The 15,875-nt window shown below is 42.3% G+C and overlaps 1 protein-coding gene across 3 annotated transcripts in view; it reads right to left on the bottom strand.

The window, feature by feature from the left end:
- Window positions 1-386: 386 nt before the first annotated feature.
- The window catches only part of MAPK14 (mitogen-activated protein kinase 14), a 78,427-nt gene continuing 62,938 nt past the window's right edge, over window positions 387-15,875 (bottom strand). For 2 of the 3 annotated variants that reach the window (XM_059400127.1, XM_059400129.1), the window contains 4 exons: window positions 13,750-13,829; window positions 6,979-7,057; window positions 3,642-3,815; window positions 387-2,819 (listed from right to left, as the gene is read on the bottom strand). In XM_059400127.1, coding sequence (XP_059256110.1) covers window positions 2,752-2,819; window positions 3,642-3,815; window positions 6,979-7,057; window positions 13,750-13,829 — 401 coding nt within the window. In that variant the 3' untranslated portion in view covers window positions 387-2,751. Of the gene's footprint in view, window positions 2,820-3,641; window positions 3,816-6,978; window positions 7,058-9,450; window positions 9,531-13,749; window positions 13,830-15,875 lie in introns of all 3 variants that reach the window. The other variant, XM_059400128.1, reaches the window with a different exon arrangement.

Genomic DNA, 15,875 nt, shown 5'->3' with positions numbered 1-15,875 from the left:
CTGTCCTCTTGATTTCAGCCATTTAAAAATGTAAAAACCATTTTTAGCGGGCCATACAAAAACAGACGGTAGACTAGATCTGGCTCTTGGGCCATAGTTTGCTGACCCCTGTCCTAGGCCACTCTGACACCCAAGTGCAATAACACTCTGCCTGCCATGTTATACCTTCTTTGCTATTTGCTCTACCCATCTACATCAAAGACTCTGATCTGCTTCACCAGAAAGTGTACCATCTGTTAAAGTGTTTTCTAAATTGTAGGAGTAAATATTAAGATCTATCAGAAACATATGCCAGGCCACAATTGAAAGAACATCAATACAATGCCATATTGTACACTAAATTAAAAACAGTCGACATAAAAATACAATAAATTTGAGAAACTCACTAAATTTGAAAAATAGGCTTTATTTTAACCAGTGGTATTATATGACATCCTATATGGCATAACTGATTACAGCCAAGTTCATGAATACAAATAAAATAGCAGTGTCCCTCATTCTCTCTTTTGCTTTCTGTTCAGAGAAATCAGGAGATGCGAGCACGATGCTCAGAAACCAAGGACTCAGCTCCAGCTGAGTCCAGGCTCCCAGAACATTCAGCTTCCTAATGCATATACAATCACATGTGCAAAGACCTTTATGAAAAAATATTCAGAGCAGTATTTCTGTAGGAAACCACACTAGCATTTATAACCAAACATGGCTGATGAAATTCATCTTGCTGTGGATTGTGAGGATTTGAACTGTATATAAAGGAGATGAGGCCTTTGCGTTCATTTTCCTTTAAAGAGGGGGAGAATCCCAGGCAAGGCGCCATCACAGTCAGCCTGCCTCCTGCCTTCTTGCTCCAGTTGACTCAGAGGTCCTACCCTGTCCCTCCGGAGCACACGTACCACTGCGCTGTGATAGAGAAATGGAGACATCTTGTCCCAAATATGAGATTCTGTCACACAGCCGATAGTGGAAGTGGCTCTACACATTCTTATTTCACAAGAGGTTAAGATACATGGGCCCTTATGTAGCACAAGATGCCCGCAATTCAGGAAATTATGAAAAAACAACTCTTCTCCACCCCTGAGGATATTTCACCTTTATAAAGTTGAAAATATAAAATATTAGAATAATTTGCCCTTTCCCCCCATCAAAAGGAATCACATTCTCAAAGGATTCCTGCAATATACAAAATTCTGAAACAAAATTATTTCTCCCCAAACCAAGACCAAGAAGTCAATGTTAAGCTGCCAAGAAGACCCTCTTCCAAAGAAGGGTGGAAAAGACACCTCATTACTTTTTTTTTTTTAATAACCATTTTTAGACAAAGATAGCAAAAGGAGTTTCTGGCCTCATGAGCTTTTATTGTTCACTTTGATTTTCAGCATTTCTTAGCATTGGCTATTGGGAGTGAAGAGAACAATTGTTTTTCAAAGTCTGAGATATTCCTGGGAAAAGCCCTAATCTTTTTGGCTCCCCAAAAAGAGTTTGTCGAAAACCAGATGGCAAGAATGAACACGCTATTGACCCATCTGTTCCATTTCTTCATAGTTTTCACATCAAAAGCACCTGGAGTATCAATTGTGTTCAACACAAAATAGTACTGGGGCTGGAGAGAGGATGATGTCACCTGCCCTTGGCATCAGCCGAGGTGACGTGGGTTCTGAACTAACCAAGAAGTCTTCACTGGCAAACCTGCCTGGCACCAGGGCCTCCCGAAGGGAACAGACAAGCAGCTGTGCATGCTCAAATAGTAAGACGTGCAAAACACATCGTCACTCTGCTGGGAATAAAGAGTACACAGAAGTACACTGACAGCAAGAACCGGCTTCTGCCTGCTGGGGCTAATGCGCAAGAAACCTCTGCGCTGGAGTGGAGCGGAGGCGGGGAGGCGGGGGGGGCGGGGGGGGGGGCGAGCGGAGAAATGGCAGCCTCTGGGGCGGGGGCAGAGAGAGAGAGAGAGAGAGAAGCACGCACACGCATGCGCACACATGCACACACGACGCCTCTGAGGGCTCCCTGGTCACTTCTGGTTCGCCAGCGGCGGTGGGACAAGCCAACTGCTTGCCAGGCTCCGCACGTGGTCGGTCGGCCTTGCTGCCTGAACTGTCTACACTTTCTTCTCTCCTCTTAAGGCACAAACATATTTACAGTTTCGCACATAGCTGCTGAGTTCTGAGAATCACACTAAGCAAATCAATCACAGACTAGCGCACAGAAGGCAGTTGGTCCTTCTTGGCTGCGCGCCGTCGCTGAGGGCTGGCTTCCGCGGAAGCCCGAAGGTGTGCGTCCCCTCTCTGGGCCACTATGGGCTGTCAGCGAGACTACCTCCCACCTCCAGACAAGGCCATGGGAGAGGCCAAAATGGCAAAAGCATGACTGGGATCTGGGCCGTTTAGTATCTTTATTTTGCACGTAACAAACCCGAACAAGACGGCAGCCCTTGCCTGCCTGAGCTGACTCTCCCAAGGGGCAAGCAGAGGCCGCCTCGGAGCTTCTGGGACTGCCCCTGAAGCCACTGTGATCATAGTTTGCTCCTATTCTCTTACCCTCCCACAAAGACAGACACACACATGCACACACACAGGAGTACACACACATACATATACATACATATACGCACGTGCGCGCGCACACACACCCCTTCCACCATGGAGGAAATCTTTGCAACAAGAGGCACTTGAATGATATTTGGAGAGTTCCCATGGAAAGGCCTTCCCCTCACAGTGAAGTGGGATCAACAGAACAGAAACCAGGTTCTCAGGATTCCATCTCTTCTTGGTCAAGGGGTGGCGGCACAAAGCTGATGACTTCATCGTAGGTCAGGCCTAAAACCCAGGAAGGAAAGGTGGGATGTGAGAGTTTAGACTATTCTCTTCGCTGGTAGGTACTCTAACTTCTAGGCTCAAGATCCTTCCTTCCTGTCCAGGCTAGTGCTTTGATGCACTACTTCAAATAACCCCCTCATTGCTGATGTGTGATAGCCTAATGGAACATGTGATCACAGAAGTTCAAGGATACACCAAAAAAGAGCTACTTTGACTTATTTGTTACACTCAGCAGGGCCTCCTTTCTTACAGCTCTCTGGAGAAGGTGCTCAAGAATAACAGCTCTTCCACAAGCTATAGCAACAGGTAATTCTGGTTTGGGGGATCCATCTGGAGTTTTGAATGTGCATTTTATGCAAAGAATCTGAAGCTGGACATACAGGAGACATGGGTTCCATGTATGGCTGTGTCCCTAACTAGGTATAGGGTAACAGACACAAAATAAACTCTCTATCAATTGTGAAACTATAATTCTAGAGTTCTAGCGACTGTAAAACTTTGAAAATACCTTATTCCCTACTTATCTCAGACAGATACTGTAAATGCAGATTCTGCCTTAAAAACCTCAAAGCTCTATATGGCTGTTAAGGGGCTGGGTGCAAAATCAGACCAGACATGAGCACCTTAAAGGTCCAGACAGTGTCCTCATCTACATCAGAGGAACATACCCGCTCTGCATCAGAGACACTAGTTACCAGTTTTAACAAGTTGGTTATAACCAGAAATTCTGTTTTCCCACAGCTTTTGGACAGTGGCTCACCTAAGAAAGATTTTTCAATTTAAGTCCTCACACTAGATGTTAATCCTGCTCTCATAACTTACTTTTCCATTCATCTATAAGGAGGTCCCTGCTTTCAAAGGACTGATCATAAGGGTCAGCTACTGGTTCATCATCAGGATCATGGTACTGAGCAAAGTAGGCGTGTGCAAGGGCTTGGGCTGCCGTAATTCTCTTGTCTGAGTCCAATACAAGCATCTTCTCCAGCAAGTCGACAGCTTTCAGTCCCACGGATTGGAAGGGAAAAAAGAGTTTTTAACAATTAGCAAAAAATTAGGCCTTATTAAGCAAACACGGTCTTGAATCTTCATACTGAACAAAGAGAATACATGCATTCTCCCCCCATGTGTCTGCTCTAAGAAACGTTACTCCTTTTCTTCTTTATATGTGTGTGTGTGTGTGTGTGGATGTGTTTTGTATTAAGAATACATTACTAAAGAGGAATTTTTAAAAATACCTGAGACTGTTTGAACAAGCTTTTGTGGAACATCAATGTCAAAGCGTTACCACGTAGTCAAACTGTGTCAAAAGGAAAGCCTACAGGCGCCTGGGTGGCTCAGTCAGTTGGGCATCTGCCTTGGGCTTGGGTCATGATCTGGGTCCTGGGATAGAGCGGGTGTTGGCGTCAGGCTCTCTGCTCAGCGGGGAGTCTGCTTCTCCCTCTCCCTCCCTGCCCTTCCCCCTTACTCTCTCTCTCTCAAATAAATGGATAAAAATCTTTAAAAAAAAAAAAAAAGGGAAAAAAGAAAGAAAGTCTATAACCAAAGTAATCGAGAAAAGGTAAGCAGGGTGGCTTTGTAATTTTTTGTACTTTTTTGTCTCCCTGGGCTTTTTATTTACTAACATAAGGCAATGAATATTCATCAAATAGATCTCCCAACAATGAACAAATTGAGGGTTTTACATGGGTGTGTGGGCAAGGCAAGGTATTTGGATAAAGAAAATAAAAAATTTTCACTATGAAAAACTTCAATATACAGAACAGTACAGCGAACAGTCATAGGCCCACTACCCATATCCAACAATTAACATTATTTATTTCCCTATCTATTTATCCATTTAACTCTAGTTTTTTTGCTGGTTCATTTTAAAATAAAATGATAGACATGATGCTTTACCCCTAAGTATTTCAGCATAAAGACATCTTTCTATATAATCACAAACCATTTTATCTGACAACTAAATAATTCTCAAATATCATCTAAAATCCAGTTTATGTTAAAATTTCTCCAATTATCCCAAAGTTGTCTTTTATCCCTGGCTTCTTCAAGCCAGGATCCAATTAAGGGCCACACACTGCATCTGATTGGGCTTCCTAGGGTGAAAAGTACTGTGTGCAATAACCAATACCTTGGTGAGGAATAAGGTCGGGGTAAGGAAAAGATTCTTCTAAGATCCTGACAGCTAGAAAGACACACACTATATCAAAAGGCAATTCAAGTGCTCACTTCGACAGCACATATACAAAGGACAATTCAAGTTTTAATTCATGTTTTGAGAATAATAGTCAAACATGAAGTCAGTGACTGACAAAATACAGCTGTCGTTGTTTACATCGTTGGTGTGTTCCTGCTCAGTTAATATGCTGGGCACAAGTTCGTGGTCAGTAACACCATGTTCTGTCTGCAAGAAGAAACTCTTTGTATGACGTCACTGTTTGGCAGTGAGCTATTAGGCATGTTTAAATTCTGAGAACTGCAGTGCTGAGCACCAGATGGCCCAAAGCCTCCATTCAACTCATTGGCAGTCTGTATTGCTAAGTGGTATCCAGTTCTTTTGAATGTTTAAATGTCATGAGTCCAGAGAAGGATGGATGTGACCTAAATAAGCTACTGGGACACATACATGCCCCCCCCCGTACCCCCACCCCCCAAAAATGAGTTAACAAATCTCTTGGAGTTGGCTAACAGGAAGTCAAACAGTGAGCACTGCCAGGTCTGAAACATGAACTGGTACGATGAAAATACATTCGGAACAGAATGACAGACAAGAAAGCTACCAGCATGCAGCATAATTTCCCAACATGCTAGAGTATTTACAACTCAAATAGAGCTTGTCACAGATCCTTGAACTAGGTAATACAGTTCAAATAAATCCTACAGAGCCAGTAAGATCATACCAGGGCAGATGCAGACCTAAACCAACTGCCTAAAATTCTGTATATACCCCAAATGAGTCTTTGGACTCATTTTTGGATGTGAGAGTGGCCCAACTGAGATCTGGCCTACTTACAATTTCCAAGGCTGACACAGACTCACCCAGGACTGCCCACCATCTCAAAGAATGTGAGCATCTCTGCCATTTTAAGAATTACCACAGTAACACTGAAATCGTTAACGGTCACTGTGAATGAGGTATTTAAAAAGGGAAAACTACTGAGCTCTCACTACAACTTCTGAAGACGGCATCGTGACTATCCACTCTCAAAGGAGAAAACTAAACCTTTGTTATTAGTTTTTGGGACCCAGCAGAGGGATGACCCACTGAGAGAGTGGAGCACATACCAGTATAACACAATCTTCAGGGAAGTGAGAAGGTTGATTAGACCATTATCATACCATGGCTCCCCTTCCTGTCTCATAGGAAGGCCTGGTCTGATTTTTCCATGTCTGCTGTTAAATGGCATGGTCTACTGCACAATCCTTGAATCTGGGAAGTAGGGTCTTGGCAATGCCACTTCTAGGGGCCAACCAAAGCACATGTTAGACCCCAACTTTAAGGAATAAATCAATTCCCTTTTTAGCCAAGGCTAAAGCAGCCACTACTGTCCCATCCCTCTGCTGAGGATCCCAGAAATGATGGTGGCAGGAAGGAATATGGAGCCATTCCTTAAAGTCTGCGGTGGCAAATTCACTCCATGAAGAACACAGAATGGTTAACTCCCTGTGGGAAGGGCAGAAGACGAGGAGAAAGGAAAAATGCATGAAGATGGCAGGATCTGTGGGACTGGGAAGCTACAGGCAGCTCAGGGCGCACTGCAGGGAACTCCTGGGGGCAGGTCCTCTAAACACCCATCTGTTCTTCGGTTGTTTCTGCCCTTGGCTTGGGACACCACAAAACACCAGCAGTTGTGAAGTCACGGCTTTCCTCTGTACCTCCTTCCTCCTGTGCCCCTCTCAACATCCCCACCATTTGCTCTCCTGTCTTCACCATAAAATCTCATTTCCTCTACCAAATTCTAGGACCATATAAATATATAAGCATATCATGTGATTAAAAAACCCAACAACACAAACACAGATAACAAATGGCATTACTTACCACCTTCCAGCACTTAATTAATGGTACCCTATTTAATCAAAAGGAAAAACTCTTCTTTAAATCCCCAGTTCATGTCATTAACAATTCAATATTCATGCAGTGAAGATATGATCAACTTACCCAAGGGATTGGCACCAATAAATACATTTGCAAAGTTCATTTTCGGCATCTGGGTCAAAGACTGAATGTAGTTTCTTGCCTGCAAATATAAAACATTTTCAAATGGCTTTGTTTAATCATGTTAATGCTCCCAGAGTCTCAGTCCTGTCAGGGAACAAGCGTTCACTGACAAGGTCTACTAGCTTCAATGTTTATGACTTGTCTTTGATATTCAATGAAAAGATTTCTCTCTTATTGCCATTCTAACTACCTTATGTATGATCAGCACTTCTGTTTATTCTGGCTATCTCTCACGGTTACATTTTAAGTGAATGAGAATGATAAGCAATTAAGTTCCCTTTTATTAGCTTTCTGATCCAGGGATCAGAAGTTTAAAAAAAAAAAAAATGAGGCCAAGATATCTAAGAAGTTCCCCTTTCTGAGACAGCCTTCCTAGAAAGCTAGGGATTGGGACTCCTAAAGAGAGTCTAGGACCAGCAGTTCTGACGGCACTGGTCTCAGTAGGTACTTTCAGTTTGTAAAAAGGGTATCAGTGCTAAACCTTAACAAAGTAATCTTGGTAATAACAAAGTACACATAAGCCTAGTATATTATCCTAAAAGTCTTGAACGCATTTTAAAAATACTAAAGCAACTTAGTAAGAGCAACAAAAAATAATGGATTTTTAAGTTACATGACCTATGCAGAAATCTTTCCCTTACCACTTAGGAGGTATGCCTTACGCAAGTCTCAACTGACTTATAAGTGACCTCAACTGCAAAATATTAATTAGTATTAGTATTTGGCTTGCCTGTATCATACAGTTATCATGATATTCAAATAAGACAAGGCTCATGAAAAAGCTTCAAACTAAAATTTTGATACAAACAACATTTATATTACCAGAATAGTTGTTACAAGTTTGGTCCCTATGGTGGAACAGGCTTGAGTTTGAATCTTGACTTGATCACTTTGGGCAAGTTACTTATTCTCGTTAAGGCTTGAGTTCCTCTTTGATAAAATGAGATTCACAATGCCTACTCACGGGGCTGCAGTGAGGACTGGAGATAACCAACCAGTACTTCCTTAGCACAGTATCTGGTGCAGAGTGAGAACTCAACAAACATTAGTTGCTTTCCCTGTTGCCTTTTGAAGTTTGCTCTCACTCTCTAAGGGTGTTTCAACTTCACAATTTCTGAACTCTACTCAAAGGAACTTAAGGTGTCAACTACTTTTAAGGACTGATAGCTCTACCACGGCAAACCCGAAAACTTGACCAAAAACTAGTCTTGAGAATAATCATATAAATACAAATATAACTCATAAATGTGTACTTCAGATATTAGGTATTAAACTGTTGCTAGGACCTTCCCTATTTCAAAACATAAATTCCACTATCAGTCCATTTGAGTAGTTGAGATAGAATTTCTCTGAATCTGTCTTAACCACTTTAAAATCCTGTTTTAATACAGCTCAACAGTAAAAGAGTGTGTGTGTGTGTGTGTGTGTGTGTGCGCGCGCGCACGTGTGCGCACGCACGTGCACTCACAAAAGCCTAGAAAAATCTCTGGCTACTAGGACAACTTCACCTTCTTAGTCCTTGTATGTGTAGCAAGAAGGGGAGGCTGCTTTGGTTGAGAATCTCTCCAATTTGAAAAGAAAGTTCTAGGAATTGAATATCCACATGTCTGTAATCCTTTCCTCCTCGAGCACACAGATGAAAGGATCAAGGGAAGACAGAAGTAAGAGAGACCTGTCTCATGCAGAGCACAGTCATCCCTCCAATAAGATAAATAAAGGTATATTTTAAAACTACCTGAATATAGCTGAAGCAGAAACAACACTGCTGGGAAGGGCCTCTGTGACGACAGCCTGACTCCCAAAAAGATTAAGGGCACCCTGTTAAGAAATGCCTAACCATCTCTGATAATAAAACCAGTATCAGATTAATTAGAAAGAACTGATAAAGATGATGAATAGCCCTATGTAAGTTGTTTGCATTTATTCCATATTATTTGCGTATTTTCTTTTGAATATAGTACTTATCAGTGTTGGATCTTTTATAGACTTGTTTTTTTATCTTGAAGGAAGAATCCTCTTTGGGACATCATTATAAAAACTTGATGACTAGGAAAGCAACCTAGCGGTCCTCAGTTCAATACCCTTCCAGCCTACAGTCATCAGATGCTAACATACCCTCACTAGGAAAACACAATAGCCTCTTGAGCACTAAATTCATAAAACCTAAATATAAAAATCATATCACTTTCTATTTACAAGCCTATAAATTATATTCTCAATCCAGAGGAAGCGATGACATTTTCTCCCAAATGTCAGCATCCTGCCACAGCACAGAGGTACTCATCCCCTTAAGCCCTCAAGGCACACGCAAGCACTCAGTGATATTAAAAACCGTGTTGCTTATACAGTGGCAACAGAATGAGGATGTGGCCTTCTGAATTGGATATCCCTATCCAGTCTGTTCGTTCTCACCTCATGGCTTGGCATCCTGTTAATGAGATAAGCAGGGGGGGTCCCCGTCAGACGCATAATCTGCTGAAGCTGGTTAATATCTTAGATGCCTAGTCAAGGGCATTGTTAAACATACAGTGCAAAAAAATAACTTTCAACTCAAGTTCTTAAGAAGGCCACAAAAGCCACCCCAAAACGAACAAAAGAAACCCACTCCCCAGTCCCCACCCCCCACCCCAGGCCTGAGCCCAAGGCTGCGTGTGAAAGTCTGCTTCTGTGGAATGGCATGAGGGTTATTAGGCATGCAGCCCATAACTGGCCATGCAGATAAGGAAAATTACTTTCCTTTAGTTTTAGCATCATCTTTAATGTTAAATATTTTAGGCTCCCTGGAAAGAGACTGCCCCTTGATCCAGGATGCCAGCCAGAGAACTGCTTTCAAGTACTGATGGCCAAAACCTGCTTGCTTAGGGCAGGGGGTGGTGGTAAATGGAGCTGATTCAGAAAATTTTGATTCGGCTTCAGACAAAACAAAATTTTCACTACATCCATTCAAGGAAGAGGTTACATTTTCATGGCACGGGTTCTGGTAACTCTCCAAGGCACTACCCCTCCAAATGTAAGACATGGGTGCCTGTGGGAGCTGATAAGCAATGCCAAGTTTCAAGGACATTAGTAGTGGTACATTTATAAAACATGCCACAAACACACGGTGGTGATGAAGAAAGAGGAGACACGGGGCAAAGTCAGAAGCTAATGGCAAAGACAAAACAGGCTGCTGATGGTAGCATAACACGCCACAGTGATTTCCTCCACAAGTCTCTAACAGGTGACCAGGCTGATTTCACTTAAACAGCTGAGAGGAAGTCTGCAAAACGCTCTGCAGTGATCTGACCAGGAGGAAACTGCTAGGTCTTCCGTATGTACAGGCACGTAAGGAAACGGTATTCCACACTTCTCTCTTCTTGCTGCCCCACCAACTTGAACGCAATTCCCCCTCCCCCAAAATGTTATATTAACTGTTGGTTTATCATAAGTTCCTATTAAAGGAGCACTGATGGGATTTTTAAAAATCAATGCAACTCAATTAAAATCTTTCTATATTCCCTTTCTTCTTAAACTATTAATTCCCTCCTCCGGTTGTAGCAGCAACTTCAAGGAGCACCCTGGTCAGGCAATCACACTTCTTTGTGGCTTCCTTCAGTAATTTTTCATGTTAACTCATTCTCTTGACCTCAAATTCTCTCATGGTCAGAGGACTACAAATATACCTGGCTGGCTGGCTGGCCGGCAGGACAGAGCTAGGACCCTGCGCTCCAACCTGCCTTTCCCAGTCCTTATGCCCAAAGTCAGAGGTAGCAAATTCAAAAGGTGGCATGAAGCCCTTTTAACATTCCCTCAACAAAGTTTAGATTTACCTCGAAACAAATTACATGCCTGGGTGGCTCAGTGGGTTAAGCCGCTGCCTTCGGCTCAGGTCATGATCTCGGGGTCCTGGGATCGAGTCCCGCATCAGGCTCTCTGGGAGCCTGCTTCCCTCTCTCTCTCTCTGCCTGCCTCTCTGTGTACTGTGATCTCTCTCTGTCAAATAAATAAATAAAATCTTAAAAAAATAGTACTTTAAATGCCAATACAACAAAAGGGGCTCACTAAGTAAACCAGCAATAGCAGAATACCAGTTGGATTTTAAAATCTTAGAATCCAGCCACCTCTCTCCTCTCTCTTAGGAATAATACTTGGCTGGTGCATTTCTCTATTTTTGTCTCCATTAGTCAAATAGGTTATTATATCCCCTTCCTATTAGGAAGCTAGGAAAAATATATTTCTAGAGAAAAATGGGAGTCAGTGAAAGGGCTTTTGCTTGCTTAATATGATTTTGTTGTTGTTGTTCTCTCATTGATTACTATAGGTTCTGGGTCACTAACCGAAACAGGCCTCTCCTTAGCTGCCACAACCTATTTATCCCCTTTCTCATAGCATATCCCAATTTGTTCTCAATCAGTGCATCCATTATTGCATTTTCTTACAATGTCCTACTGTTTATTGATTGGATTTCTAGATAAATGATGGCATCTGTACGTTAACTAGCTAGAATTTAAATAGAAATTTGAAAAGAAAAAGAATGATGGCATCACTACTTTTCAGGAGTAATGAAAATAGCGATTGGCTTGCTTTTATTCCATTCCTTCACTAATGAATTTTTCTTTTGATTTTTAAAATCCTTAAACAATTTTACTCACCTGGCTTTGTTATTTACACACCATGTGTCCCCCACACACCATGTGCTTTTAAGATAAACTGGTACTTGGGCAGTATTACTACCACCAAACTAATCTTGTCTACCATTTAAACCCCTTTTATCCACTTGCCATAACCATGTAGGGAAAAAAACCCCAAAAAACAAAAACAAAAAACCTTTCTTATTCCTATATTCATTGTTGGAGTACATTCTATATTCTGACAGCCCATTTTATTATGCCCAACTCTAGAGCTGTTTAAATGTATGATGTGCCCTTTATCACATAAGATAACGGTATCTCATTAGGTTGGGCACCTGATGTTGTTTCTTTCTTAAAAATAAATGATGGATTAATAATAGGTAAATACCACATTATCCATGCTTTTCCTCTTAGAACTTCTTGTGACTAATAGCACATATCTACAGGGCCAATGGTTGGGTGTGGGAGAGGGGACTGAGAAGGAGCTGCTAGTGGCCATTCCCAGACAGGGAATGAATTTACTGTCTTAGTCTCATTTGTATGATTGGTAAATAAACTGAATCTCCTCTCACCCCCACTGCCTTGCCTCCATGTCTTCTGTATTACCAGTCTTTCTCATCAGCACATGCATTTAAAACAAGAAAGTACCATCTTCTCTAAGGAACATTCCTTATCTTCTTTGATTCAATCTACCCAGCTTCTGCATTTCATAAAGCAAAAGAAAACACTCCTTTGGGTTGACACACTGGTAACTCCAACAATAACTTTCAAAATAGTGTGCAATCGCATGAGATTAAAGTTTAGAGATCATGTTATCAGAACATCTGAGATGCTCAGCTGTCTCTGCCAAATGACTCAGTGCATGACTCAGGCAAGTCACAGCTTTTCTGTGCTTTTCCTTCTTCATCTTAAATAAATAAATGAAACAAAATAATAGAGCCAGCACAGTCTCTTACATCCCACCAAGTGGAAATTCATAAATACACTGGGCTTTGTGGTCTTTTAATGCATGGTCTTTTAATGTACCAGAAACATACCAGATGACAATATTCTTTATGCTAATAAGGGAGATGTTCTTTATGTTATAAGGGGGATCACGAACCATTCAAACTCACCTGCTCAAGCCTGCCTCAAGCTACCCAGGAGTCCTTCCAACTGGGCAAAGGGACCCCTTCAGTCAGAATGGTGAGAGGAGAATTCAGGAAGGCACAACTGGAGCTTGGCTCCACAGCTCTTTTTCCCTTTTAGTCAACTGCCTGGCAGCAGACAGAGGGGAAAAGGGAGAACGGCTGAGCTTTCATGATTTCTCTCTTGTCTCTGGCTCCAGAAAATGACCAACAGCAGAAAATTGGAGCCAAAGTAAGCCAGAGTCACATTCCCATGGCTTCTCTCTAGATCCCTGCTTAGAGCAAGGAAGGCATTAGCTCCAAACCTTTTTCTCAGGTTATTCAACTTGTAATGACAAAGGCAGGCTGTGGGAGGAAGGATTTACTACAAGTCTACTCCAATGGATGTGAGGTATCAGGACTGGTCTGGAGATAGGGTGGAGAAGTGCCCCTGCTGGGAATAGACAACTTTTACAAGATGTTGTGCATTGTCTATTCTAAAACAGTAAAAAGCAGTAACTTCTGGAAAAGGGCAGTAGCATGGACACAATGCACACTTCATTCTTGTAGTGAAGCTAGACTAATACGTGGTAAAGTTCATGCTCTGAGAACACACACTAAATGAAAACTAAAAAGAACTCAAGTATATGTGAAACTTCTGAGAAAGATGATGTCAGGGCTTGATAACAGAGGCATATTTTCCTTTAATCTCTTGGAATGAGTTAGAATCACAAATCATTTACTGGGATTCTACTGCCCAATACAAGCTCTCATGATCTAAGTACATACTCCAATAGAGAACAAAACACACTCATGCATGGGGGCAGACGAGTGCACGTGTACACACACACACACACACACACCCTCATCCGGGAAGTCAGCACAAAAGGGCACACATGCTTACAAACATACCCGGGGCAAAGTACAGATTGATGGAAGGCAAGTGGCAGAGGCTCCCAACAGGGCAGATAATTACAATCAAAGCATCAACTCACAGACTCTGAGGAGATTTTCTTCAAAAGATCAGCCCCTGGGGTTCCAACGAGTCTTAAAATGAGCTTCAACTGATCAATATCTAATGGTGGACTATAAAGGAAAATGTTGGGACAAAATAAAAATAAAAAACAAACGACAACAAACAAAACAAAACAAACAAAATACCCCAATAACAAAAAGTAAAAACCCCAAACCAGGCAAAAATGGTGAATTCGTCTAGATCAAGGCTTCTGCGGGACGGTCACTCCAAGTGGAACACGCTCCTCCTGTACAAAGACTCAGAACGGCACCACACACATATCCAATATATATTCATTTTGTGGATCTGTCAACGTCTCTGGTCAATAAAGCAAAGTGACTTTAGCTGGGTACTTAGCTGCTGAAGACAGCAGGTGCAAACACAAAAGCTTCACTCAGTCCACACCGACCTCCTCACCTTCCACCAAAGCATTAGTAAGTAGCCAGTTAAGCGAAGAGCACTGGTAAGCAGAGTGCTACAAACAAGAAAAAAGCAGCAGAGCACAGGAGCGAGGGCCAGCCAGGGCCACCTGTGTATACTCCCCGACGGTTTAAGCTAAGGAGCTCCTAATATGACAGGACCCTTGACTATCCCAGAGCCTAACCTCTTGAGCGAGCCCTCTAGAAAAACTCTCTACAGGGCTTCCCCCGGCAGAGAAGTGCAGTGAGCGACGGTCGGCCAGCAGAGGGCGCCACTCGCCCACCGCACGGGCACGTGTTCCGGGAGCGCCATGATGAAGCAGGACTCCAGAGGTTTCCACCTCACAAGTGCGGTGACAAAGCTCACACAACCCCCAGGCTCTGAGCAACAGGCTACAGTGTCCAGACCTTTATTCTGGTAGCCAACTCTTCCATACACACTCAAAGTGTATGTGCATGTATTAACCAGAGGCCAAAAACTTTGCATTTGTTCTTACTGCCTTTAGCCTTGCCTAAAAAGGAAGTTAAAGGGGAGGGAAAAAGTCATATAAAATAGCTTTTCATATTCCCTGTGAAAATGAGAGCAGTTTATCTCCATGTCGATACCGACATTCAGAGGAAAAGGAGGGGAGGAGGGCTGTCTTCTGATGCCCGTCACAAATCCCGTCAGCAATCCTGTCAAGCTTCTTCACCTCTCAGGTCCTTCTCAACTTCAGGTCTCAGCTTCAACTTCACTTCTTCAGACAGGCCTCCCCCAACACTCTAAATACGGAAGCCCCCTCTTCCCGGTATTCTCTACCACAACACAATGCTTTCCAACATCAAAGTGCTTCTCACAATCTAGAGTTACTTTGTTTGCTTTCTGTTACCTCCCGAGGGCAGGGGCCACCTATCTATCCCCAGCGCTTTGCTGGCCATCTGCTACATGGTGGGCACTCAGAAGACTTGAGGAGAAGGTGGAGCAGGATGGAAGGGAGGATGGAAGAGAAGACTTCTGCTTATGATTACACATATAAAGGTAATATGGTGTAACTTAAAAATAATGGCCTCCGCAAACTCTAGTTGCTTAAGTTACAGGAATTACTTATGCAATATCACTGGCATCTTGCCCTGTTCTCTTTTTCCCTCCCAGATGAAACTGACTGAAATGGAAGAAAATTCTAGACAGGAGTCAGCAAACCCCAGCCTGCTGCCTGTTTTGAAAATAATCTTTTATTGGAACACAGCCATGCCCATTCATTCACGCACTGCTTTCACCCTACACAGCAGAACTGAGCAGTTACAACAGAAATCACAAGGTCCCCAAACCCTAAAAGATTTACTATCTGGCTCTTTTAAGAAAAGGTTTGTCCAACCCCATCCTAGACCCAAGTAACTTGAGCTCTATAGAAAACAAGGATAAATTAGAAACAAGTCCACTCACACAAATTATTTCTAAATTAAGAATAGTGGAGAATTTCATCATCTGCAAATGGCAAAAATTAGTGTGTTCTGGAGGTTAAAATTTCAGTATTTGAAAAAAATTTTTCAATATTTGAAATTTCAATATTTAAAATTTGACTCTTCGTTCAAAGTGCTGACAAGAAAAAATATCTAAAGCATGCATTAATGCAAACAGAGTAGGGAGGGCAGATGATTACTGTATGCTCTAAAATAATCAAATTATACAACAGTTGAATTTAGTACA

This window comes from Mustela nigripes, chromosome 5 (assembly GCF_022355385.1).
Source record: "Mustela nigripes isolate SB6536 chromosome 5, MUSNIG.SB6536, whole genome shotgun sequence".
Taxonomy (NCBI): domain Eukaryota; kingdom Metazoa; phylum Chordata; class Mammalia; order Carnivora; family Mustelidae; genus Mustela; species Mustela nigripes.
Note: the sequence above shows the minus strand (reverse complement) of the source record. Positions and strands in the feature narration are given on the sequence as shown.